Source organism: Plecotus auritus (genome assembly GCF_963455305.1).
Source record: "Plecotus auritus genome assembly, chromosome: 4".
NCBI lineage: Eukaryota > Metazoa > Chordata > Mammalia > Chiroptera > Vespertilionidae > Plecotus > Plecotus auritus.
In genome coordinates this window covers 41425606-41452036 of record NC_137775.1, presented here as the reverse complement: position 1 = coordinate 41452036, position 26431 = coordinate 41425606, and the positions used below count along the sequence as shown (strand labels likewise).

Sequence of the window (26431 nt, the reverse complement as noted above, 5' to 3'; positions counted from 1 at the left end):
GTTTGGTATGTGAAAGAAGAGCTATGGTTACAGCACAGAGAAGGGAATGAGTGAATAGTTCTACCAAGGAAAGGTTTAAGAAGGCTGGAGATGGGGTGGGTAGCTGAATAATAAACTGAGATTAGCCAGAAATATAAGGTAGGGGATGACTTTGGGGCTGCTCACATGACATGATAGCTGGCAAGTGATCCAATAGAGAGTGAAAGCATACCCCAAAAGGAAGCGTCACAATCTTTTATAAACTGATCTTGGAAATGACATACCACAATTTCTGCTGTATGCTACTGATCGCACAGACTGGCCCTGCACAATGTGGGAAGGGACCACACAAGGAATACTAGGCAGTGGGGCTCATTGAGGGCCATTTTGGATGCTGGCTACTACAGATGGTGGAATTTGTGTGATTAGAGCACTGAGTCAATAGATCCGAACAGTTTAGTCTCTTAAAACATTCTGCAAGTAGTTTTATAGAAAGGTTCTTCTGATATACACTAGGACCAGCCAAGTTTGAGACTGTCTTGCCACTAAATAGAACTATTGTTTTACTTGTGATTTTAACAGTTAAAAAGTGGCATTTCACTTAAATATGGGAAGTCATTTCATTTACTAGCCATTTGTATTTCCTCTATTTATTCATTTGTTAAAGATTACTGAGTACCTTCTATGTACAAGGCATTGTTCTCGGTGTGCATGCCAGTGAGCAAAACCAGTGTCCTCGCACTCATAGTTCTTACAGTCAAGGTAGGGAAACTAGACAATCAGATACCCTCACAAACAGATACACACCTACAAACTGATACTTCCAATGGGGGAAATGAACCTGAGTGAGGCTAGGGTTTTTGTGGATGGTTTCCCTGAGGAAGGGACACTCGAGCTAAATAGAGATCTGTCATAAAGATGGAGAAGTATGTTCTAGGCTTTAAGGATTGCACATACAATGGAGAAAGGCATATCTGAGGAATCGGAGAAGGCTATTGGGGCTGATATGCAGACAGTGAGGATGAGAATGATACAAGACAAGTCTGGAGGGACAGACTGGCATCAGACTATGGAGAGTTTTTTGGGTCACTTACAGGATTTCGGTCTTTATCCCAAGAGGTATGGAATGCCTCTGGGGGTTGAAGTGGTAGCACAACAGCGTCAGATTAGCATTCTGAGATCCCTGGTAGTGTGAAGAAAAGACTAAAATATGGGAGGATTGTATACAGGGAGGTGAAGAAGGAAGTTATTGGAGTAGCTCCACAAGAGATGACAGAATCTTGAACCACGCAAAGGGTAGGCATGGGTAAAACCAGGCTGCAGTTCATGCCCCTGATGGTAGGGGAGTGATGGCATAAACAAGGTACTGCTCTTGATTACTTCTATACATTGAAAGTGTATGTCCCTGCAAAGTTCATATGTTGAAGCCCGAACTGCCAGTGTGTTTATATTTAGAGTAAAGGAGTAATTAAGGTTAAATGAAGCGATAAGGGTGAGGTTCTGATCCAATGGGATTAGTGTCCTTATAAGAAGAAACACCAGAGAGTTGGCTCTGCTCTCTCCCCACTATGTGAGCACATAGTGAGAAGGTGGCCATCTGCAAGCTAGGAAGAGCACTCTCACCAGAAACTAAATTAACCAGAAGCTTCATCTTGGACTTCCAGCCTCCAGAACTGTGACAAATCAATTTCTGTTGTTTAAGCCACACAGACTATGGTATTTTGTTATGGCAGCCTGAGCTGGCTAATATAACTACCTTCTTATAAATCTTAGGATTCAATGAGTGATGTTGTGCAAGTATATTTATACTTTCTTTGCAACATCTTTTTGCCATGGTCTTAACAACCATCATATTAACATATTGCCTTAAAATTGGTTCTGGTTATCTATCTCTGGGTAACAAGCCACCTCAAAACTTAGTGGCATAATTACATTTTATTCTGCTCACAGATTCTGTGGGTCAGGAATTCAGAAAGGGAACAGAAAAAAATGTCTGCCTGTTTCGTGGTACCTGGGTCCTCATTTGGGGAGACCTGAAAAGTTGGTGATGATTCAAAGGGCTGGAGTTGGCTCAACTGAGTTACCAGAGATCCACTTCCAATAAGATGGCTTATTCACCCACACATCAATCAGGTCCACCTGGGACTGGTGATTGACGCACCTTCCCATGGCCTCCCCACTTGGCTTCTCATAGCGTGGTGGTTAAGTTCTGAGAGGAAGCAGATAGAGGGAGTGTTTAATGACAGTGAGTGCTCCAAGACACCCTTTTACGGCCCAGCCTGGGAAGTCAGGTAGTATCACTTCTACCACACTTTGTTGGTTGAGGCATGTATAATATCACATTGAGATTCAAGGGAAAGGGACACAGATCCTCACTTGATAGGAGGTGATGAGAGGAGCATTAAAAAGTTAGTGATTTATTTTTAAATCACCACACTCTACTTTTGAAGAGAATACTCAGGAGACAACGTTCTCTGCTCCTTCCCAGTTATGCTCTGGCTAAGGTGGCGACCCAGGAGGTGGATGGAATAAGGCAACTACAGGGTTAAGGCTGGAGAGGGGCAGTTATTAAGGATGACTCCTAGGTTTCCTATCTGAGAATCTGGACGAATGATGGTATTCATTGTGAAGATAGAGAACAATGGAATGGGTTTGAAGGGAAAGAGCATATATCTGGTCTTAATATGTACTGAGTCTCAGATGCTTGTGATACCCTTGAGTGGAAATACTGAGTAAGCAGCAAAATATTTGGCTCTACATCTCAGTAATCTGGGATGAAGATATAAATTGGGATTCACTGGCATACACAGACAGTAATTGAAGGCTTGGGCTTCATTTTCTGAATGGTCTATTCTTGTCCTGGGATCAGAATGGCATTCTATTAAACAATTTACATGCTTAATAGTGATGTTTCATCTCTCTGGCAAATAAAATCCTTTTAAGATGTTTTACTGTGATAGCAGTCAATGAGTGACCTCGAGTACCTCTAAATGGTATATAAATTCAATTTAACATTTAACAAATAAAAACATTCACCAAACAGACCCACTCTAAACTTGAGGGTCTACTTAATCAAAAGGGCCATTATATGTACTAAGCTTATTCACCAATAGTTTTTCTGCCTTCTCATATCTATATTTATCTTCACTTTACCACCTTTGCATATCTACTAGTAACTTTAATACTCCTGTATTTGATTTCTAATATGTTCTCTTCACAATACATTTGCTGCTTTTCCTTTAAATAAAAACATTTTTTGGATTAAAAAATGTATACAGTATTATTTTTTAAATGTGGTGGGCACTAGATGTTTTATTTTATTATTAGGCTATATTTATGTATATATATTTATTTATGCTTGATACATTTCATTTTATTTTTATTTTTAAATATATTTTATTGATTTTTTACAGAGAGGAAGAGAGGGATAGAGAGTTAGAAACATCGATCAGTTGCCTCCTGCACACTTCCTACTGGGGTTGTGCCCACAATCAAGGTACACGCTCTTGACCAGAATCGAACCTGGGATCTTTCGGTCCGCAGGCTGACGCTCTTTCCACTGAGCCAAACTGGTTAGGGCTATGCTTGATACATTTTAAAATAAATCACATTCAATTGCCTTTAAATCTGAATAAATTCAACATTTTTATTTGCAATGAATGACTTAAGACTGTGCCAACTTTATGAAAAAAAAAAAGTTGTTAGTAAAATTATAGGTATTTATTATCAAAGTCTTAAATATGTGAGTGATATAAGTTTGAATAGATGCCCAGCAAACAAAAAACATGACATGGCATGTTTTACTAGCTTTTGAATACATGCCTTGGGTACAGTGTGAGGGACAGGTTATGAGTAAAAGTATCAGCGAAAGACCTACATTAGTACCTATTTTTGCTAACTGACAGAAATCCGAAGAGAATTTTGCCTTTGCAGAAGAAGGCAAAAAGTGTAAAGAGTGTTCAGCGTTTGTTTTGCAGTGAGCTATTATAGAGGTAGTGTGTACCCCGAGCAGCAAGCGTGGCATCACCAAGCTATTACCCTGGAACTACACTCAGCATCTCAGCATCAAGTCGTCATAGCTTTGAACTGTGTCTGTGAGCATCTGAGCCTCATCTCAATTGATTTTGTTTGTCCATTAGCAAGATGTGTGCTCTGAAGTATCAGAAAGCCCAAGAGAGCTTGTAAGGGTGTACATTTTGTGCAAAACTGGATGTAATTAAGCATTTCAATTATGGTAGATGTGATAAAGACACTGTGCACGAGTTGAACGTGCCTGTGTCTACCATTCGCTCTATTTACATGCAGAGAGAAAGATTCTTGAATGCAACCAAAGTTACTACTGGTTATGCTAGTAGCAAAGGGTCTCTTTTAGTCAGTATCCAGTAATAGATAAAATAGAAAGTCTATTGCCTGAGTGAACTGATGGGTGTACAAAGTACTGTGTTCTGGTAAGTTCTTTATACTTAAGGAGAAATTGGTCAGTCTTTTTTATAAGCTGAAACAGAAAGCACTGGATGATGATGAAAGTGTTGCAAAAGTGGAATTTACAGGTAGTTCTGGGTGGTTTGATTGTTTTTTGAAGTGAGGGCAGTTTCATAGCTTAAGGTTACTGGAAAGAGTGCTTCAGCTGTTACTGAAGTTGCAGAGAAGTTCCCAGAAGAACTTAAGAAAATAATCACAGGCCGAAACTGGTTTGGCTCAGTGGATAGAGCGTCAACCTGCAGACTGGAAGGTCCTGGGTTCGATTCCGGTCAAGGGCATGTACCTTGGTTGCGGGCACATCCCCAGTGGGAGGTGTGCAGGAGGCAGCTGATCGATGTTTCTCTCTCATCGATGTTTCTAACTCTCTATCTCTCTCCCTTCCTCTCTGTAAAAAATTAATAAAATACATTTAAAAAAAAAAGAAAATAATCACAGAAGACAGTTATTCGTATAAGCAAGTTTTTAACTGGACAAAACTAAAATTTATTGGAAAAAACTGTTGAGCAAGACATTTATTTTGATAGAAGGAAATCAGGCTAAGAGACACAAGGCACTGAAGGACAAGTTTACCCTAATGCCTATTATTAATGCTACTGGTGATGCTTTCCTTAAGTCTCTACTAATGTACCATTCAGAAAATCTGAGGGCACTTACAGGTATTGATAAGAAGAAATAAATAACCTAAATAGCCCAACAGTTTTTAAAGCAATTGAATTGGTAGTAAAAAAAAAAAAAAAAGTCCCCACAAAGAAAGGTTCAGATGGCTTCACTAGTGAACTATATTAAACATTTAAGGAAGAAATAGTACTAATTCTACACAAACTCTTCTAAAAAATTAAAAAGAGGAAAATACTTCCCAATTCATTTTGAGGCTGGCATTATTGTGGTACACCAAAGACATTATAAAGAATTAAAAAATGACAGGCCAATATTCCTCATGAATATAGATGCAGAAATACTACTAAGCACAATTTTTTTAATAAACATAATTTTAGCATATCAAATCCTACAATATATATAAAAAATTGCATCATGATCAAGTGAGGTTTATTTCAGAAATGCAAGGTTGGTTTAACATTTGAAAATCAACCTATTAATTCACCATATTAACACATTAGAAAAGAACCTAAAAAAGAAAAACGCTAAAAAATAAAATTATGATCAGTAAATACAGAAAAAAACTCAAAATCCAACATTAATACCTGATAAAAACTCTCAGGAAATTAGAAATATAACAGAACTTCTTTACTACTCAAGAGCCTCTACAAAAACAAAAACCTGTATCTCACTTAATGATAAAATACTGAATGTTTTCCTTCTAGCATCAGGAACAATGCAAGGATGTTCATTCTCACCACTTCAACATCGTATTTGAGGGTATAGTTGTTGGATCTGAGATTTGATTTCACCCTGTCATATAAAATAATGAGTTAGCCTGTTACTGTTTTGCAGATGCCAACAGAAGACACAAATCCCCTGGGTCAGACACAAAGGACTTTATTATTCGTGGCACAGCAAGAAGCATGTACATCAGCATATTTGTGTTGGTTACTCTTGGCCCCAAGTCCTACAGGGGCAATGAAATGGGCTCAGATGGATACTATGCCTTCAGTGGATTTGTGCTATAGCTAAAGAATACTGGGTTTTGGGGAACCACTGCTTTTTTAGCAAGCTAGTAAGCAAGCCTGCTCTTTGGGAGTGATAGATATATTTATTATCTTGATTGTGATGATAGTTGCATTGGTGTACATACATATCAAACCACACCAGACTGTGCACTTCAAATATTTGCAGATTGTTGTACATCAATAAAGGTGTAAAAAAAAAAATGAGAAAAATCTTCCATTCCAAGCATTCTAGACCTTTCTATACCATTAATTTAACCAATATTTTTGGGCTACTACTAATGTGCTAGACACTGATTGGAAAAGAACTGGTTTTAACAGAATCACTAAAATTGTAAACATCCATTCTATTTTTTTTTTCAAGCACAGATTATATTTTCAGTCAATGATAAATAAAATCCCTCTTCCTATAGAGCAGTGGTTCTCAACCTTTCTAATGCCTCGACCCTTTAATACAGTTCCTCATGTTGTGGTGACCCCCAACCATAAAATTATTTTCGTTGCTACTTCATAACTGTAATTTTGCTACTGTTATGAATCATAATGTAAATATCTGTGTTTTCCATAAAATAATTTTATGGTTGGGGGTCACCACAACATGAGGAACTGTATTAAAGGGTTGCGGCATTAGAAAGGTTGAGAACCACTGCTGTAGAGTTTATATTCTTATAGGAGGAGACTGAAAAGAATAAATAAAACACTAAATGATGACAACTGTGATTAAGAAAAAGAGAATTAAGTAGGGTGGCTACTTAAGATTGCGTGGGGTGTTCTCTCTGGGAGGATAATACTGAAGTAGAGATAGAATATCAAGAAGGGGCCACCATGTTGAAGAGGGAGAACACCTCTGGCATTCATTATTTTGACTGCCTGACTGTTCTCATTTCCCTTCAATCTCTTGTAAATGACTGCTGAATTAACTTTCCCAAAGGTTAATCTGATCATATAATTCCTGTGTCTAAAAGTCTTCAATCCCTCTCTTATTTCAATTACTGTATGGTGTTAGCTCTACATTCTGGCATTACAGTCTTCATGCATGTGACAGAACCTACCTTTCCATTCTTCTCACTATTTCTTTACTTTTATATTGGACTTGAAAGCTGCCTGAGAGCCAAAGGATGATAAGCATAAAGATAAAACAAATAAATGGACAGAAATTATTTTGTCCCACAAAAACATAGTAATATTCCGCATAAGAGCATAGATGACTGAAAATATAATCTGTGCTTGAAAAAAAAAATAGAATGGATGTTTACAATTTTAGTGATTCTGTTAAAACCAGTTCTTTTCCAAGAGAACTGGATTTTCTTTAAAATCTCATTTTCCCAAGACTGGGGCCAACCTAACATGAGCAGAACTTCTGAAGACAGGGAAGAGGTGTGCTGTTCCCCATCTCAACACCAAAATGAGTTGAAGACACTTCCCTTGCAGAGGACCTTGATTAGATTCCTAGAAAGGAAACAGGAGTGAGTGGGAAATAAATAATAAAGAGTCAGAAAAAGAGTGTGTTGAGGTCCCCAAGACCACCCACAGCTTTGATGATTTATTAGGAGGATTCACAGGACTCAGAATATAGTCAGACTCACAGTTATGGCTTATCACAGCAAAAGGATACAAAGCAAAACCAGCAAAGGAAAAAGGATGAGGTCTGGAGGAAACCAGATGCAAGTTTCCAAGAGTCTTTCTTCTACCAGTGGAGTCACACAGGATGTGTTTAATTTCTCCCAGAATTAACACATGTGAATGAACACATGTGGTAACTCATATGAAATGTGTTAGCTGCCAGGAAATTCATCGGAGACTCAGTGCTCAGGATTTTTTGTTGGGATTGGTCATGCAGGTAACCTCTGCCTAGCAGGTGCCAAAATCTCAGTCTCCCAGAAGTAAAGTAGGTGTTCAGCATAAACCACACTGTCTGTAGAAACACTGCTGAGAATGGCGAAAACACTCCTAAAATTTAGGTTCCCAGATGCCAGTCAAGGGTCAACCTTACAAATAGGCTTTTCTAAGGATAGTAAAATCCTTTTCTGCACTAGGATGTGCAATATGAATATGTTGCAAATTTTCATATGCAATATGAAAAAATTCTTACTTTTAAAAAAAAAAATGTCACTTTCAGAATTTTTTATATACAGGATGTTTATCACAGTATTGTTTCTATTAGTTAAAAAAAAAAGGTAAACAAGTATCCAAAAATTGTGCAATGGCTTAGTAAATTATAGTGTAGTAGTATAAAGCAATATTAAGTAGCCATTAAAATTATATTTCTTTTTAAAAAATATTTTTATTGATTTCAGATAGGAAGGGATTGGGAGAAAGAGATAGAACCATCAATGATGGGAGAGAATCATTGATTGGTTGCTTCCTGCATGCCCTACACCTGGGATTAGCCCTCAATCCAGGCATATGCCCTGACCAGGAATTGAACTGTGAACTCCTGGTTCATAGGTTGACGCTCAACCACTGAGCCACATTGGCCAGGCAAAATTATATTTTTGAAGAACAAAAATGATTATTCTAGGGAGTAAATCAGCATAATTCAGTACACACACACACACACACACACACACACACACACACACGTATATCTATATAATAAAAGCCTAAGCAACCTTTACAGTGGAACGACCAGAATGACTGGTTGCTATGATGAGCACTGGCCACCAGGGGGCAGACGCTCAATGCAGGAGCTGACCCCTGGTGGTCAGTGCACTCCCACAGGGGGAGCGCCACTTAGCCAGAAGCCGGGCTCACGGCTGGTGAGCACAGCAGCAGTGGCAGCAGCCTCTTCTGCCTCCACAGCAGCGTTAAGGAGCAGTGAGCAGGCGGGCGGTAAGGAGCAAGGGGTCCTGGACCATGAGAGGGCGCAGGCCAGGCTGAGGGACCCACTCCCCAGTGCACGAATTTTGTACACTGGGCCTCTAGGAGGACAGTTTATATAAAATAATTTTTATTTCCCTCTTAACCTTTTTCTATGCTTTCAATTTTTAGTTAATGAACATGTATTCTTTTCTAACTAGAAAGTAAGTTATAATAATAAGATAATTATGTTTTAAAAGATTTTAGATATAAAGCTCTGTGGATTCAAAGCAAATATTTTTGCTAAAGTGTTAAATACTTAGTGTGTACAGTGAGTAACATGAGTACAATATATAAGGCAGTTTGATTCTCAGAATGGCAAATGACCATTTAAAATGCACTTTTTCTATTCAATATGCTTCTTTCTTCAATTAGCTAACATTGAAAAAACACTAGAGAGGGGAGATTTTATAAACATTAAAGAAAGTACATTAACTAATTTTTATTGTAAGGAAGAAATGGTTCACAAACTAGCAAATCTAAAAACAAAAATGCTTCTTTTTGATAGCTAGAACAAAGGATGAATTTCCTAAATTACTTTGAATGTTTACATGATCACAATTTATCTACAATCTGTATTACTAAAATAAGTCACATACATTTTTGAAGTTTTAAGGAGCGTTAGATAATTACACTACAAACTTCTGGTGTAGGTAATTTCAAACGTGTGCAGTTCCAATTCCCCTCCATGTGCTTTAACACATCTCCCTCATTACACAGACACTGCTCCACAGAAAGCTATTTTTGTATTGCCAGATAGATTCTCCAGCACGGCATCAAGTAGCAGCTGTATAGAAACAGACGACTATTTATCCTCTTATCCCTAGACAGATGAAGTGGCTTGCAGCTTATTTTAAATCACAAAGCAATTCTTTTGTGACTGAATTGGCCCAAGGCTAGGGAGGTTGTGCAACTCACTTCCCACATGACCTCCACTTGTGGCGGCTTCCAGGTCCTGCCAGAACAGGAAAACCTTGAAGCACTCCATGTGGGGCAGTGCTTTCTTTGTCTCTGACTTGGTTCCTGGGCCAAGTCAGAAAAACCAAATTCTGAAAAGCCATTTCAATGCCAAGTACACTTAGAGAGGGGATGGGTGGGGGGACCAGAACTTTTCCGGTTAGGTAGAGAACGTGGTTAACCTAAATTGAACATGGGGCACAAATGGAGGCATCAAAAAACACGCTCAACAGTGATTGAGCGTTCACCTGTGAACCAGGAGGTCTGGTTCGATTCCAAGTCAGGGAACATGCCCAGGTTGCAGGCTTGATCCCCAGTGTGGGGCAAGCATGCAGGAGGCAGCCAATCAATGATTCTCTCTCATCATTGATGTTTCTCTTTATCCCTCTCCCTTCCTCTCTGAAATCAATAAAAAATATATTAAAAAAAACCACACACACACACACACACACACACACACACACACACACACAAAAAAAAAAAAACCAAAAAAACCCACACCTACTGCCTCAGTTTAGCTATGCAATTTTTTTGCTTCCATTATATATATATTTTTAAAGGCACTTTAAATAGTTTGGCTATATTCAGAAATGTAACTGCTTAAAAAAGGTCTCTAGTGCATTAAAGGAGGTGGTGGGGAAAGAGGGCAGATGAACAAAGTATTACTATAGTTTCTTCTGAGTAAAACCTACTCACTAATCAAAGTCAGCAACTGCTGCTTGCTACGTGGTGGTTCATATATGATCAACAGTCCTTCAAAGACTTTTTTTCTGCTTCATCTTTTCTTCTTCCCAGGAAGAAACAGATTATATGTGACTTGGAGTAAAAAAAAACCTGGGTTCAGATCCTGTCCCTGTCAAAATAGGCATTAACAATTTCCAGGCACTATACTTTCCTGCCATTTGTCACTTCTGAATTTTAGGCTTTACCTCTATGAAGTGGGTACACCAACAAATGTCCCCTTTTCATAGGTGATTGTGTAGAAAAAAGTATAAGCAAACTGTAAAGTGCTATCTAAGCATTTATTATTGTTGTTGCTATTAGGTCTTCCTGACATATAGAAAGTACTCAACAAATGTTCACAAACTTATTAATGAACTGGGCTAATTATAGTGGGCAAATGGCAATAGTGGCTAAATCATGAACCTTTAAACCAGTGGTTCTCAACCTTTCTAATGCCACAACCCTTTAATACAGTTCCTCATGTTGTGGTGACCCCCAACCATAAAATTATTTTTGTTGCTACTTCATAACTGTAATTTTGCTACTGTTATGAGTCGTAATGTAAATATCTGTGTTTTCCGATGGTCTTAGGCGACCCTGCTAGCGGTTCTCAACCACTGCTTTAAACCAATAACACTTTCACTTCAAATTTAATGGATATTTAACTGTAAAATATTAATATTTTACATAAAACTAAGTTGAACACCTTGAAAATATCCCAGGGGAAAACAATGCCTTGACTGCCAAAAGAGGTTGCTGTATTCATCATATATAGGTGAATCCCAGGTATGGCAGATAGATACTAGCAAAGCAGATTTCATTAAGGTATAGAGGCAGTAGAATGAGAGGTTAAGAGCCTGACTCAGGAGTTTAAATCTCAACTAACAAGTTGTGTGACCGTAGGCAAATTACTTAATCTTTTCTAAAGATCAGTTTTCACATACATTAAAAGAGAAATGCAGTAGCATAGACTAGTACGATTTCTGTGAAGATTAAGTGTAAAAACATAGGTGAATACTTACCATAGTGATGCCTGGTTAGCTATCAATCTTCATCACTCTCCCACAATGACTTTCTATGAGTGGAACTAAACCAGGAGTCCTCCATTTTACAATCTGCTATTAACCTTTAGCCATGGTGAATCATGCTATGTTTTTGACAAACACAGCAAAGGGGGATCACTGTGGTCATATATCCTGCCAGGTCTTCAAATGACACTATGCTGCTTGGGTGACCTTATATATGCTTACCGGGAACTGTAGTTCCCTGAACTGAATATTAGCAGACGTCCAAGGTACAATTCTTCACATTTCACTAACCACTCTCTGAACCATACAGACTCCCTGGGTTATACTTTTAAATTTCTTATCCAAGTTGCTCATGCTCTATGTTTCACTTCCAATAAAATTTATCTTTCTTTTTTCAAATGGAAATGTCAAAAAGCTTAAGATGTGCATACATGCATACTTTTTCTCATTTGCAGTGAGTGGAATCTTGCTAATACAGAAGCTAAAGAAACTAGAATAGTGAAACACTGTGATAGGAACTCCTTATAATAGTATATACCATGTTAAATGATGATGGTGGTCAATGAAGCAATTGCTTCACATTCAATATACTACTGAAATGTATTAACTGCATTAAGAGAGAGAGAGAGAGAGAGAGAGAGAGAGAGAGAGAGAGAGAGAGAGAGAGAACCTACCCCTTCTTGAGATGTCCTACCAAATGAATCAAAAACCTTAATTCTAGATCTATAGAATTTATCAAAATAATCCAACTGTGCAACCACTGAAATTCTTATCACAGACAATTTAATAATGCAGTAAATTCTGGATCCTGGATATAAAAGACATTCCTCCTTCACGCCCTCAACAGTCATCTTCTTGAAATCTGCCTACTCCTCTGGGACTGTGAAGGCCCCTCCTCTACGGCAAGGCTGGGCCCAGTTACCTCAGCACGAGCTGTCCCTTCAGTGTGCTTGTCTGTGACAGTGCTACCTGCCAGCAGCATCCTGGTGTCTACTGGGCTGCTGCAGATTGAACAGACTGTGAATCCAGCTAGAGGATAAGAGGTTGTTTTAATTGGCTAAATCTGTGATGTACTAAGCGTATGGCCATGAATTTGTAGCCAAAACACTAATCTAAAAAAAATGTCATGTGCAATTAAAACAGAAAACAAAAATGACATTTTCACTCATCAATTCTCATTTTGCCACAGGGTGTTTAACATTTTACAATGACTACCAAATCCTTACCTTTGCTGAAGTCGAATTTTCATGGTATACTCCTTGTACCAAGTCCCTAAGGGCACTTGCTAAAAGTTCCACAACCTAAAAAACAAGATAAAAAAAATTAAAAGAAACAATTTAAAAAATTTATCTGCATTTTTACCTCAGAAGGCTTAGAAGCAAGGCAGTATTTGTGTTTGATAGAGAAAAAAACAGGGTTATGTGCAAAGATCCTGGCAAGTGGCATTGCCCACCTGGATAGAAAGAGCTGTGATCCAATTTTTTCAGTCATAAGTTAAGCAAAAAATCTTGTAAGCACAGCATTTAACTAATATACATGAAAATCCAGTAATAGCTATTTTGAACATAAAATTAAATTTCATGTAACTAATGAAATCTAAACCCAATTTATTTTCTGTATGTTTATTTCTGTCAGGTGGATACTTTTTCAATATCCCCATTCTGGGAGCCATTATAATGCTAATATTCATACTTAATATAGAAAGAAAAGCAAATGCAAAAGAATAGTTAACCTTTCCAATGTGTTCATTTTGTTGTATTTAAAATGCACTATGGATATATTCAGTGTAGGGACTCTGGGTCAAACATACTTTATTTTCAAACCTGAAAAATTTTACAGAAACATTATATTGAAATCGTATTCATTAAAACTTATTACTTTCAAGGTTCAGACTATTTTTAAAAACCACACACACAATCAAGCAAAATCAAAAGCTTTGAACTTGTTCCAGAATGTAACACAAGCAGAAAACAGTAAATTATCTCTTTGGAACTACTGTACAATTTAAAGTTGTTTGCATAAACCATCTTAATTCAAAAGGATAAAATAGTGCTATTTATTATAATGATCACAGCAGCCATTTCAAACAAAAATTCCTCAAGGGAACTCTATCCTCTTCTTATGAAGTCTTACTATCTTGTATATTTAGCTTCCAAAATTATGCAGTTGTGTATCTGATTCTCACTCTTTGTTTCCTAAAATTTAGCTCAGTTTTGATTGAATTAAAGGATTTTGTTTCAGCTTTTATCATTCTTGTAATTGAAGATGTTATTAAGCCAAAGGATACAGACCCAAACAAACATCAAGATATTTTAATTTCAGGTACCCTGGATTTAATAAACATTTTCTTAGAGGCAAATTATATTAATTTGTAGGAAGATTTGCTTTATAATTTTAATACGTGAGCACTTATCTCCAAATTTATATTTACATATATACTATATAACACACACAAGCCTGCTGATATGGAAATTTTGCTGATTAAAGGCATGTCTTTTTCTAGTTCTGCAAATAGGTTAATTTGTAAGACCTACACAAAATCTTTTTTTTTTTTTTTAAATCGCATTGCCCTTTAAGTAACCAAATACTTAAGAAATATTATAGCAATATGAGCTGCAGAGGAACTGGAAGGACAATGATTCTACAGTGTTACCAGATGTGTTGAGTTATTTAAGTGGGGAAAAGAGAAAAATGAATGGATTTTTTCCCCCTGAAGGTATCAGATAAGCTCTATTCCCAAATCCAGGAGGACTGAGTATCGCCAATAGGTCTATGAAAGACTGTAACTAAATGCACAGCATCAGATTGGATTACAGTTTATACAAGCAACATCCCAAGATCCTCCTGATGGCTGGACACATAATACAGATCACTCACTCACTAAGAAATGTTATGGTTTTGAAACAGTTTGAGCTCTGAGACCAGCACTGGTAAAGCGAAGAGGGATTTACAAAGAGAAAGTCTGACACTAAATGTCAAAATGACGGTATGAACTTTTAACAAAGAATCTGGATCTGTATTCCTTTACTTTCCTAAAATTCCAGATCAGGCAGACCTGTACTTACAAATTCATAATCTGTAAATGACCTATACTTCCAAATGGCCATACTTACTTGGACAGAATATACATTCATAGCCAATGACATTCATCAAGGTACAAACTTTGGACTACTGTGGGTTAACAAATCCAGGAAGATAAGAGATTACGAATAGCCTACGGGAATTGAATGTGTCCCAGGCAAGGGTGACGTACTCAGTGCACACATAAATCTCTTTCCATTGCCTAAAATGTTTACTTTAAAAAAAAATATTTTTATTGATTTCAGAGAGGAAGTGAGAGGGAGATAGAAACATCAACGATGAGAGAGATTCATTGATCCGCTGCCTCTTGCGCAAACCCCAGGGGATCGAGCCCGCAATCTGAGCATATGCCCTTGACCGAAATTGAACCCAGGACTCTTTAGTCTGCAGGCCAAGGCTCTATTCACTGAACCAAATCAGCTAGGGCTGAAATGTTTACTTTTAAAGTTACTAGTATACCAAAGAGAGATGTGTTTAAGTATCATCCTCCTCTAAAATTGCAAATATTTACAGGAAGACTGCAGGGCTACCAGCTACACTCCTTTAACAAAACTAATCTTTTTTTTTATTATACTAGGGGCCCAGTGCACAAAATTTATGCACTGGGGGGGGGGGTGCGTGTCCCTCAGCCCGGCTTTAGACAAGAGCAACCATGAGAAACATTGGAGGACTTTTGTTTCTCAAGTCCAAGGGGCCAAGCAAACACTTTCTAAAGAAGTAGTCTGAAAGAGCCTGGATGTTAGATACCCTCAGAAGCCCAACAGATTAGACTGGAATGACACAGAGCAGGTGAGGAGCCAGCGGCTCTAGAATCTACTTCAAGGCCTTACTACTTATTTCATTGTGAGATCTGGGGCAAATCAATGAATTTCTCTAAGCTTTGGTTTTCCTCAACTATAAGACAAGGAATGTTGCAGAACATAATTCCTTAAAGTCCCTTCCAGTTCTAAGGTTCTGAGCTTCTAGAAATGTATATCTTAGTATTTATAATTAGGCATGTAAATGTAAAAACTACTTTTGTGGTAATCTTTTCTTTTCTCACGGACCTTTTCTTCTGTCTGAACTCTACTGATCATTTGTGAAACTTTTTGTAACCAATCCCTCTTGGTTCCAATACCTAGAATTAAAAGGAAACAATTTCCATTTTTTAAAAATCATTCTGATTGGTAGTCCACACCATCAGCAGTAAAAAAGTCCTACTTAGGTCAATTGCTGAGATCTGGGTCTTGGTGGACTCTAAGGCTTGGGAGTAATTCACACTTATCGGATTCAGATGACATCAGGTTTGAGTGTAAAACTGCATCAAACAAATAATGGCACTAGTTGTCCACTTCATTTCCTTCTCTAGTGAGTAAATATGTAGAGCACTTAGAAGAGCATCTGGAACATAATAAATCTCATTGAGTGTTAACTTACAAATCTTCTATACTTCTATATTATTACTCTATATTTAATATAAATCTTGGATAGATGAAAGGCATAGTATAGAAACCAAGATTATAGTGTCTTTTACGTTGTGTGCCCAAACATTTTAGAAGAAAGTGGGTTTTAATTCAACAACAGAACACACAAAAATACTATTTTAACCAAAATCAGAGATCTCTGTAATATTGATTTGTTGCATCCTGAAATAATTTCAGATTATATGACTGTCACTATCAATGTTATACAATTACTTTAGCAGTATAGAGAGTAAACAAAAAGGAGATTATTTTCTTCATTTATACATTTCTGGAGGTTGTAAAAATAGTAGAATTGCTTACCTGTACATTCAAATGCAAAAATGCTTTTCTCTCCAATTTGTGCTATATGTTTAAATTTGACTCTTATAGCAATGCTGCACATTATTCCCCAATCTTCTAACACCTTAGATTTCAGTGAGCCAGAAGTGGTAACCATTCACAGTGGCATTGTTATGAGCTGGCTTCTCCTGTCACCTCATTTTTTGGCTTCCAGGAGGGTCATGCAGAAAAGTAAGTGAACAGTGTTCTTCCTTCCAACTGGTATTCTTAAGCAACTGTTGATCTTTCTCATTTCACTCCCTACCCTCTCATCAAAGAAAAGGAATAGGTAATAGTCATATGCACCTACGGTAAACCTTAGCATACATATCTGATACAACTTTGAAATAAATTTCATAAACAGTTATTTTACAGGACAAATTTCACCAATTTCAGGGGAATGTATATATAATTGCTTCATTATCTTTTGGCAAAAGGGTAACTACAATTAAATGATTTTTTTAACCAAAAAACTAAAGTGATGTCTACCCTTATAAAAGGTGTTGTGATGATTATGCCCTAAACTATAATAAATTTCTCTTTATAAAAAATAGAAATTGAGAGAAGTAGTAAGAACACAACAATGACCAAAAATATCCTCACTTACACTGCCATACGAAGTTGTCTGTAACATATTCTTACGGGGGGTAAAAAGCTGGTTACACAAAAGAATAGCATGATATGTATTTTTAAAACAAAAATGAGGCCAATTTATGTGTTTATATATGTAGAGAAAAAAGTATAAAAGGAAAGATAATAATATTAATAATGGCAATGTGTAAGTGGTAAGATTCTGGATGATTTTTAAAAAATATGTTTATACTGACTTTACAGAGAGAGGAAGGGAGAGGGAGAAAGAGAGAAGCATTGATTGGCTGCCTCCTGCCCTCCCCCTACTGGGGATTGAGCCTGCAACCTGGGCATGTACCTTGACTGGAATTGAACCGGTGACCTTTTGGTGCATGGGGCAATGCTCAACCAACTGAGCCACAACAGCCAGGGCTATTCAGGATGACTTTTAATTAAATTTTTTTCTTCAACTTTTCTGAATTGCTTAAATTTACAACATATTACATTCCCTCTCTCTTTATTATACTGCGTTAATAATCAGGTAAAACAATAAATCTACTTCCATGGAGGGGGAGAACATAAGGAAGAATACCCTGCTTTTGGTCTCAGAGAGGTTTCATGCTGTGCTGTGTTCAAATTCATTTACGGAATATATCAATCAACAGTCCCTGGATTAGCAAAAACAGGATCTGCAAGGCTGGTAAGCATTCTGTGTAGACAAGTTATTCCTTCCCCAATAAATGGGAATAATGTCAATTAGTATTTGACAGATGGAATAAACTCACCAAAGCTGTAGATGTTTAACTAGGAAACTGGAACACTTTGGTTTGAGCAGAACACCTATCCTAAGTTAAAAGTAAAATGCAGCTAAATTTTTAGAAAAAATGTTAACTATAAACTAACGTGGACCAATTAAAGCTAGCCAGCATAAGCTAACTGAGCTGATGTAATAAGGCAGTAGAGTTGTATTTTACTTTGCATAAAAATGGTTGCTAGATATGCAATATGCTTGGTAGGTATATAAAAACTGTGGAGGCTATTATAGATTTATAATCTTTCAAAAACTTGTGCTGGAAAGGTTATTTTAATGATGGTTTTTTCTCCAGTGTGGAATGACAAGACAACATGTGATCCATCACTCTATTTAGGTGGCAAATGAACACATGGCCCTCAGCCTTTACTACTCTTTACAGCTGCTAGCAAAGGAAACAGTTGTGTGTGCACGCATCTGCAGTGCTGATGGCATTAATTACACGCAAATTTATTGCACTCCCCACCACCCCCAGAACAAATAGTGCATAAAGCAGTAGCAAAGGAAAGTGCCCTTGGGGAAGAATTATTTCTCATATACATCCTGGGAGGAACAAAAGAGGAATTTAATGTAAATATGTCCTTTTCAAAGAGCTTTGGCACTTGCAGGAATATTGCTAAGGTTTTTTTTTTAAATACACAAAACCTATATTGTCACTGAAGAAGTCTTACAGAAAAATACATTTACAGATAAAGGATGCTGAATAGCCTGCTAATGATAATCAGAGCAGTTAGCAACACTCTTTAGTTCCTCTTCATACAAATGAGGCACAAAATATTTAAGGGATGCATTTAAAGAGGGAAAAGACAACACTACCAAGGTAAGGTAGAGAGGGAATGGCTAAGGAGTCGTGCGTACCCATAAAGAGACCAATAATAACCTCTAACATTTGTAAAGCACTTTATCATTTATAAACGGGGTTTAAACAAACTACCTCCATCCACATGGATTCAGTCCTCAGTGCGCAGCCAGAGCTACCAGGCTGGCAAGCCCAATGGAGACGCAACCTCGAAAGAACATGGGGAGCAGGAGCAGTGGCCAAATAAGGGGTGAATCTACTCACCCATCACCTGGGCACACACTACCCAGATGAGCCCTAATCTGCAGTGCTGATTAATATAAATGAGGGGCTTTAATACAGCCACTGATGAAGTCTATGAAAGAATGGCTTCTCCACTTCCTATCAGACAAAGACTAGATTTAATGAAGACAATGATGAAAGGTCTGTTGCAATAAACATACCACTAACTCACAGGAGTTCTGGAGGAAGCTTCTAACTTGGCTTTTTGAAGGGAACCTTTTCAATGCTGCCAAATGTGTAAGGCCGGGCTTATTTGTGGGAGGGATGGCAATCTGTTCTAGTGAGCTGGAAGTTCTTTCTGGCTAAGGGGGAAGAGCAGAGAGGGAAATGGCACTACCAGTGGGACAGGTGCAGCAAAAACTAAGCAAATTGATAATCTTAATTTTTAATTTAGAACAGCTGATACACTGGTTTATAAACTCTAACTACTAGTAACATTTGTCAAAAAGGATTCCGGAAAATTTAGTGAACTAAAGAAAAGTATAAAATCATAACTGATAAAGCTTACAAGAAATGGGCCACAAGTTCAGAAAAACAGCTTGAATCTGAAGTGTTAAAATGTAATACTACTAGTGTACTCACTTAATAAACATTTGCTGATAGCCTACTCTGTGCCTGGTACCATACTAACGAAAGCAGTTATAGCCTTATATAGCCTATTAATTTGTGTTTGATCACTTAGGTTAATACATAGGTAAGCTGCATGTCCTCTGGCCAAGTCAAATGAATTCTATGGGCCTCAGTTTGCTTGTCTAGGTAAGAGGTGCCTGCTTTATCAACAGTAAGACTCATAATCAGAAATAATTAAATGTGCAGGTGTATGCATTTTTTATTCCAAACGATTATAAGGAATAGTTAATTAGCCAAAAATGTGGATGTTAGTCCAACAATTTGTTCACCTTTTGAACGAAGGTGCATGGTTTCTGGCCTTCTGTTTGTACTGAGCAATAACAAATAATCATTTATTTACTTAAACAATGGTTAGTTCCCTGAAAAGGTAGCAGATAATTTAAAATGCTTAAATCAAGATTAACTTCTCATAAGAAATAAAGGAGAAGATGATTTCTAGTAGGTTAAAAGTTGGTTGGGCTAAGTAGCTAGCCTAGCATTACTACAAAAAGTGTAAAGAGCTGAGAAATGAATGCTTAGTCACGAAACAAAGTAATTCTGACATTATCAGACAACATGTTAAGTAACTAAATGTAAATAGAGGCAGGATGAAACAGAAACACTCCTGGGTACTATGGGGTTTATTCTGCTAGGTGCATATCAATCTTGTTGGTTTATATCACTGATGTACACTTTTAGCTTTGATCCTACAAGATTTATAAAAACAATTGGCTTAGACTACATTTGGCCAAAGAGTTAAAAATTTCAGGATTTTTATGGGATTCACACATATGTCTTGAAAATTCCAAGGATATAAAATGTTTAGGGTAACACAAATCTCTTTTCAGCTTGACCAGTTCCCTTTAAATTGGCCACACTAAAAGGCAGATGTTTGTAATTTAGAGACATCCCAAGGTTTGCTTCAAAGGCAGCTACAGAAATAAAAACGTGAATCATATGCATTAAAACTCATGCATCTTGTCTAAGATTGTAATTGTATTTCTTCCAAATACCTCCACAGCTCTCTAAAATGTGTGATTCAATGGAATTCTAAAAATAACTTGGCCCTACTGGTACTACATTTTAAAAATTCAGGTAATCTTTTTTTCCCCTCCTTCAAAAATTCAGGTAGTAGAAACTTGAGACTGGTTGAACTGTACCCTTGAATCAAATATTGGATACCCTTGGGTTAGAAATTCTCCAGTTTATAAAGATACACAATTAGCTTTTTAAACTGTTACCTCCAATGCTTACTTAGCACAATGCACACAAAAATTTTTGTTGAATTACCAATACTGTTCTAATATGTAAATTAGTTATATCAATCAGAACTATTTAAAGACAAATTTGCAGTTATCACTTTGTTTTATCACTATTTTCAGAAATTTACATTTGCATATCACCTTATAGCTTTTAAAGTCTTGAACAAATGAAGCTGTATAAGCTCCTCATCACAAATATGCCTTCAAGGTGAGTTTATTAATTTAGGGTATTGCTTTAGATTGCTGAATTATGCATCTAAATATGCAGACTTCTGGCATTTATAAAAGACTTTGGGTTCTCTATTATATTTCTGATTTTATAAACAATTTTTCTTGATTCTCTTTTATTCCTTTATATTTCATGCTGTTTTCCGGATCTGGTAATATGTTGTAAGTTTAGACCCTTTCCTACAACACTCAGAATTAACAGAATATTGGAGCAAGAACATAGGGGATGAAGATAATGCTGCCTTATTTTACAGATGAGAAAACTAAGAAAATAAGTTGCATTTGCTTAATAGTTATTTCTCTAAAATGTTTCCAAAGCCCCTACTGATGCTTGTATTGAAATATTCCAATATCTAAAAATTACTATTTGTTTAAAATATAAATTCCCGGACCAGTAACTGTAACATTACTGACAAAAAGCTGTCGGCTTGTTAGTTTTCTACTTTGGTTAAGCATGAGGGTTTTGGAGCCAAATGGCCTGGATAGAGACAGCATTGCTACCATTTAGTAGCAGCGGACAATGCGAAGAAATTACTTAACCCTTTCCTGTACTTCAGAAGGGATCAAATGTATTTATACGTATAAAGCAATTACAACACTGCCTACTGTATAAGAACTCAAAAATATGTTAATATTATGTTTAAATGTTTGGTAGTAATTCTAATAAATACTAAATATTCTACATGATGAGGTTCCTAATTTCATTTGTAAGTGGGGTAATTAAGGCATTAAACAGACTGGGAAGAAAAAAGATCTGAACCTGGAATTCTGAGAAGTAAAATGAGTATCCAATGTTAAATAGCTAATTAAAAAAAAAAAAAAAGCCAGAGATAGGGATTAAGTCCACAGACTTCTACCTCAGGGCTCTTTCCACTTCTCTTAGTAGTTTTATATGGCATCTCTGAGGAGTATAAAATAGGTAAGTGCCTATATAGCTCAACACATTAGAAAACGTAAGTGATCCACAAGGGTGTAGCTGAAGCTGCTTAGTAATGAAATAGGTAATCTCGATTCCAATAATTATAGGCTGTTGTTGTTCCTTGTGATTAAGCCCCTACCAGTGGTCGGCAAACTCATTAGTCAACAGAGTGGCAAACCGTGGCTTGCGAGCCTCAGTTTACCGACCACTGTGATATCCTAAAGAGGGAAATTGTCCTTTAAAAAACTAAAGACTGGACATACAGTATAAGTTTGGTGTTTACTGATGTCTGACTGACTGACTATGCATAGTAAAAATGGTCCCAAAGACAATTAAGCCACATGAATAATAACAAACAATTTAATGCGTTTTCCAAAAGAATTAAAATGAAACTTCTTTGGCAGAGCTATACTTTCCAACAAACTCACTTTAATGTTTTCACAGTTTACAATATCAGAAATGACCTCAGGGTCAGGCATTTGTCGGTTAATGACCTGTTGGGCTAATGGCCTCAGCTTTGCCTTGGGCACATAAGTCCTCCAGTAGGTCATTAGCTGCCAGAAAAGGGCTCTCCCCCAATCACTATTGCTAAATAAATAAAATTTGCTCCTGGGTTAAGGCCTCATAAGCCAACTTTAGCTTAGAGTGATTTTTTTTTTTTTTTTGGTTGATAATTTACAACTCTGAGGATGTGAAAAAATGATGGAAATGCTAAAATCAAGATTATATCAATACAACTCAGCTATACTAGTATGTGGCTAATAATGAAAAGCTGTTACATGGATCCTTTTGGATGCCCTTAAATTTTATTTTGCTTACAGTGTTTGGTGGTCATACCACATTTCCCCAACATACAAGGTTATAAATTGTAGAGGGCCCCCTGGGATGGCACATGGGCATTTCTTTAATTATTGTCAGCTGAACCCAAGACGACAGGCAAAGCCACATCTTGGATACACATTTACCAAAAAGGCAGATGTGTTATCAGCACTGACTCTTACCTTTGCCCAGGTGTCAGGTAGTGGGTTTTTGATGTGTAAATCCAGTCAAGCACCAGGAATGCTTGGGCCTACTCAAGAATGCAAATACTCTCCTTTGTCTTAACTTTTGGTGAAACTTCCTGGTATGTGGGGATATAAAATAAACTCGCTGGATTGGCTCTGGGTCCCTGTCCCTCCATCAGAAGAGGACGGTGGTCCCACCCAGTCCCAGCTTTTTCCTTCCATTTTGTGTCTTGTCTCTTTTTTCTTTTATTTCTCCATCCCCAGCTCCTCTACTCAGGAACTGGACTCGCTCTCTAGCCGCGCTGGACGCGGAAAAGAGAGAAAATAGTTACAATAAATGGTGGTTAGGTTCCCAGGACAGCCCACAAAAGCTTGGTTAGTCGGTACATTAGGAATACTATATACTTGTAATTAAAAATAGAATAGAAAACCATAATTATCTAATACCTGCAGTTAAACAAAATAGAAAAACAAAACCAAACAGGAACTGTTGTAAAAATGATCTTTAAATATTGATAGTTACAGGTAAATTTGGTTTAATAAGAGGATCAGGGCAGAGAAACTGGTTCTATCTTATGTCTATTGCATTTCTAATTGTATAGTTTTCCTTTTTCTAAACACAAGAGTATAACAAGCTTTACTCTGATGTTTTAAAACTCCACATGAAGTTTCTTGGCTTATTTTTCCTCTTGAAAGGAGAAGGCAAAAGATGGATGGTGATTTTTCTGAAAAATAGGTAACAGAAGGAATGAAAAACTGGAGGAAAAGAACTGAAATCAACTGAGTTGTGAACTGTAAGAAACAAAGAAAGGGCACTGTGTGTAAATCTCCTGGGTGAAGAAAGGATGGGTGAAGAAGACATGAGGTAAGGTTGCTGAGGATTCAGAGGAAGGAATGAGCTGTTCATCTGCCCCATACTTTTGTAAACTAACTCAGGAAATTCCTTGAGTAAAATCATTAGAAAGGCAAAAGAAGAGTACAGAATAACTCAAGCTGGAAAACAGACTTTTGGCTTTGGATAAATAGAATTTATGTCAGGTAAGTGAAGGGGCGGGGGGAATGGTTTAATTAATTTTGTTTCTGGAAAGTAGAAAAGGAAATTTAGAAAAATGGAGGTTGCTAAGTGTACTATAAAATTGCTATAATCAATATATTTCTATCTCTCATGGCCAACTATGGGGTGGTTCAACTCCACCAATATCTTCAGAGGACTTATTTTGGTTGAACACAGACTTTTTTTAAAAAAGAGCTTCTACGAATATTAGGCATATGGAAGAAATGCTTTTCTTGCTCTTCTTCCTAGTTATCTATCTTTGACACAGACACTCAGAGAAGTATCCATATCCATTTACGTGACGGCATTTGACCTGCCTATGCCAAAAAGGTACTTTGTTTCATTGTTTTATGGCACCAAAAGGGCAAAGTTTAAGGTTTTAATGAGATAAATTTTAAAAAATAATATTTTGTCTTCTTATACTTCTCAAACACTAATCGCTTATCACTTTTACTTTAAAGATTAAGGAAGCAAGCTCAGAACACATAGTGTCAGTTTATATGTGGTTACATAAGCAATTGATAAGAATAAACTGTGGAAAAATTAATTTGGGGATTTTTTAAAAATTAAATAAATCTTTATTGTTCAGATTATTACAATTGTTCCTCTTTTCTCCCCCATAGCTCCCCTCCACCTGGTTCCCACCCCACCCTCTGCCCTTACCCCCCCGCCCCCAACTGTCCTCATCCATAGGTGTACGATTTTTGTCCAGTCTCTTCCTGCACCTCCCACACCCCTTTCCCCCAGAGAATTGTCAGTCCACTCCCTTTCTATGCCCCTGATTCTATTATATTCACCAGTTTATTCTGTTCATCAGATTTTTTTATTCACTTGATTTTTAGATTCACTTATTGATAGACATGTATTTGTTGTTCATATCTTTACCTTTTTCTTCTTCTTCCTCTTCTTAAAGAATACCTTTCAGCATTTCATATAATACTGGTTTGGTGGTGATGAACTCCTTTAGCTTTTTCTTATCTGTGAAGCTCTTTATCTGACCTTCAATTCTGAATGATAGCTTTGCTGGGTAGAATAACCTTGGTTGTAGGTTCTTGCTATTCATCACTTTGAATATTTCTTGCCACTCCCATCTGGCCTGCATAGTTTCTGTTGAGAAATCAGCTGACAGTCGTATGGGTGCTCCCTTGTAGGTAACTAACTGTTTTTCTCTTGCTGCTTTTAATATTCTCTCTTTGCCTTTTGCTCTTGGCATTTTAATTATGATGTGTCTTGGTGTGGTCCTCTTTGGATTCCTTTTGTTTGGGGTTCTGTGTGCTTCCTGAACTTGTAAGTCTATTTCTTTCACCAGGTGGGGGAAGTTTTCTGTCATTATTTCTTCAAATAGGTTTTCAGTATCTTGCTCTCTCTCTTCTTCTGGCACCCCCATAATTCTGATGTTTGTACGCTTGAAGTTGTCCCAGAGGCTCCTTACAATATTTTTGGATTCCTTTTTCTTTTTGCTTTTCTGGTTGAGTGTTTTTTGCTTCTTTGTATTTCAAATCTTTGACTTGATTCTTGTGGTCCTCTAGTCTGCGATTAGATCTCTGTATAATATTTTTTATTTCAGTAAGTGTATGCTTAATTTCTAGTTGGTCCTTTTTCATATCCTCGAGGGTCTCGCTAAATTTATCGGCCTTTTCTAGAAAATTCTTAAAAAACCTTATAACCATGGTTTTAAACTCTATATCCAGTTGTTTGCTTTCCTCCATTTCTTTCATTTGTGACCTGTTTCTTTGTCTCTGCATTTTGGCTGCTTCCCTGAGTTGATAGAGTGGCTTTGTGTGCTAGGTGACCTATAGGGCTCAGTGGCTCAGCCTCCCCAATTACCTGAGGTGGACACTCTTGGTGCACCCCTTTGTGGGCTGTGTGCACAGTTTTGTTGTAGTTAAGCCTTGATTGTTGTTGGGATCACTGGGAGGAATTGACCTCCAGGCCAACTGGCTGTGAGGATCAGCTGTGTCTATGCTGGGAGAACTTCTGTGCTGGAGACACCCTTATGAGACAAGACTTGCAAAAGCCTCTGTGCTCAGCTCGGATGGGGCGGAGTCTCAGGGCAGAGCAGACAGCATTGATTTCCCGTCAGCCCTGCCCTAATAGACCCCTGTGTCTCAGTGTCCTGTGGTAATCACTGCAAGCACCTCTGAGAGAAAGCCGCCCTTGAGTTCCACCCACTGCCAGACAGTCCAGTTTCTCCCCGAATGAGTCTGGGTCCCCAGAGTCTCGCCCGGAACTGGAGTTCAGTGCAGTTGGGAGCTTTTGTCTCCCTCCCGCTTGAGAAAGCCAGCCGCGTACTCAGTTGCCCTCCCTCTCCATGCACGCGCCTCGGTACCTCTGCCTTCTGCAGTTCCTCTGATTCTCAGTGTGCTTTTCTCTCTCCT

At 37.5% G+C, this 26431-nt stretch overlaps 1 protein-coding gene across 2 annotated transcripts in view; it reads right to left on the bottom strand.

Annotated features, from left to right (window-relative positions):
* Nucleotides 1-26431, bottom strand: part of PDSS2 (decaprenyl diphosphate synthase subunit 2) — a 259454-nt gene that overhangs the window by 97803 nt on the left and 135220 nt on the right. For both annotated transcript variants that reach the window (XM_080664244.1, XM_080664245.1), the window contains exon 4: nt 12880-12954. In XM_080664244.1, coding sequence (XP_080520370.1) covers nt 12880-12954 — 75 coding nt within the window. The remainder of the gene's footprint in view (nt 1-12879; nt 12955-26431) is intronic.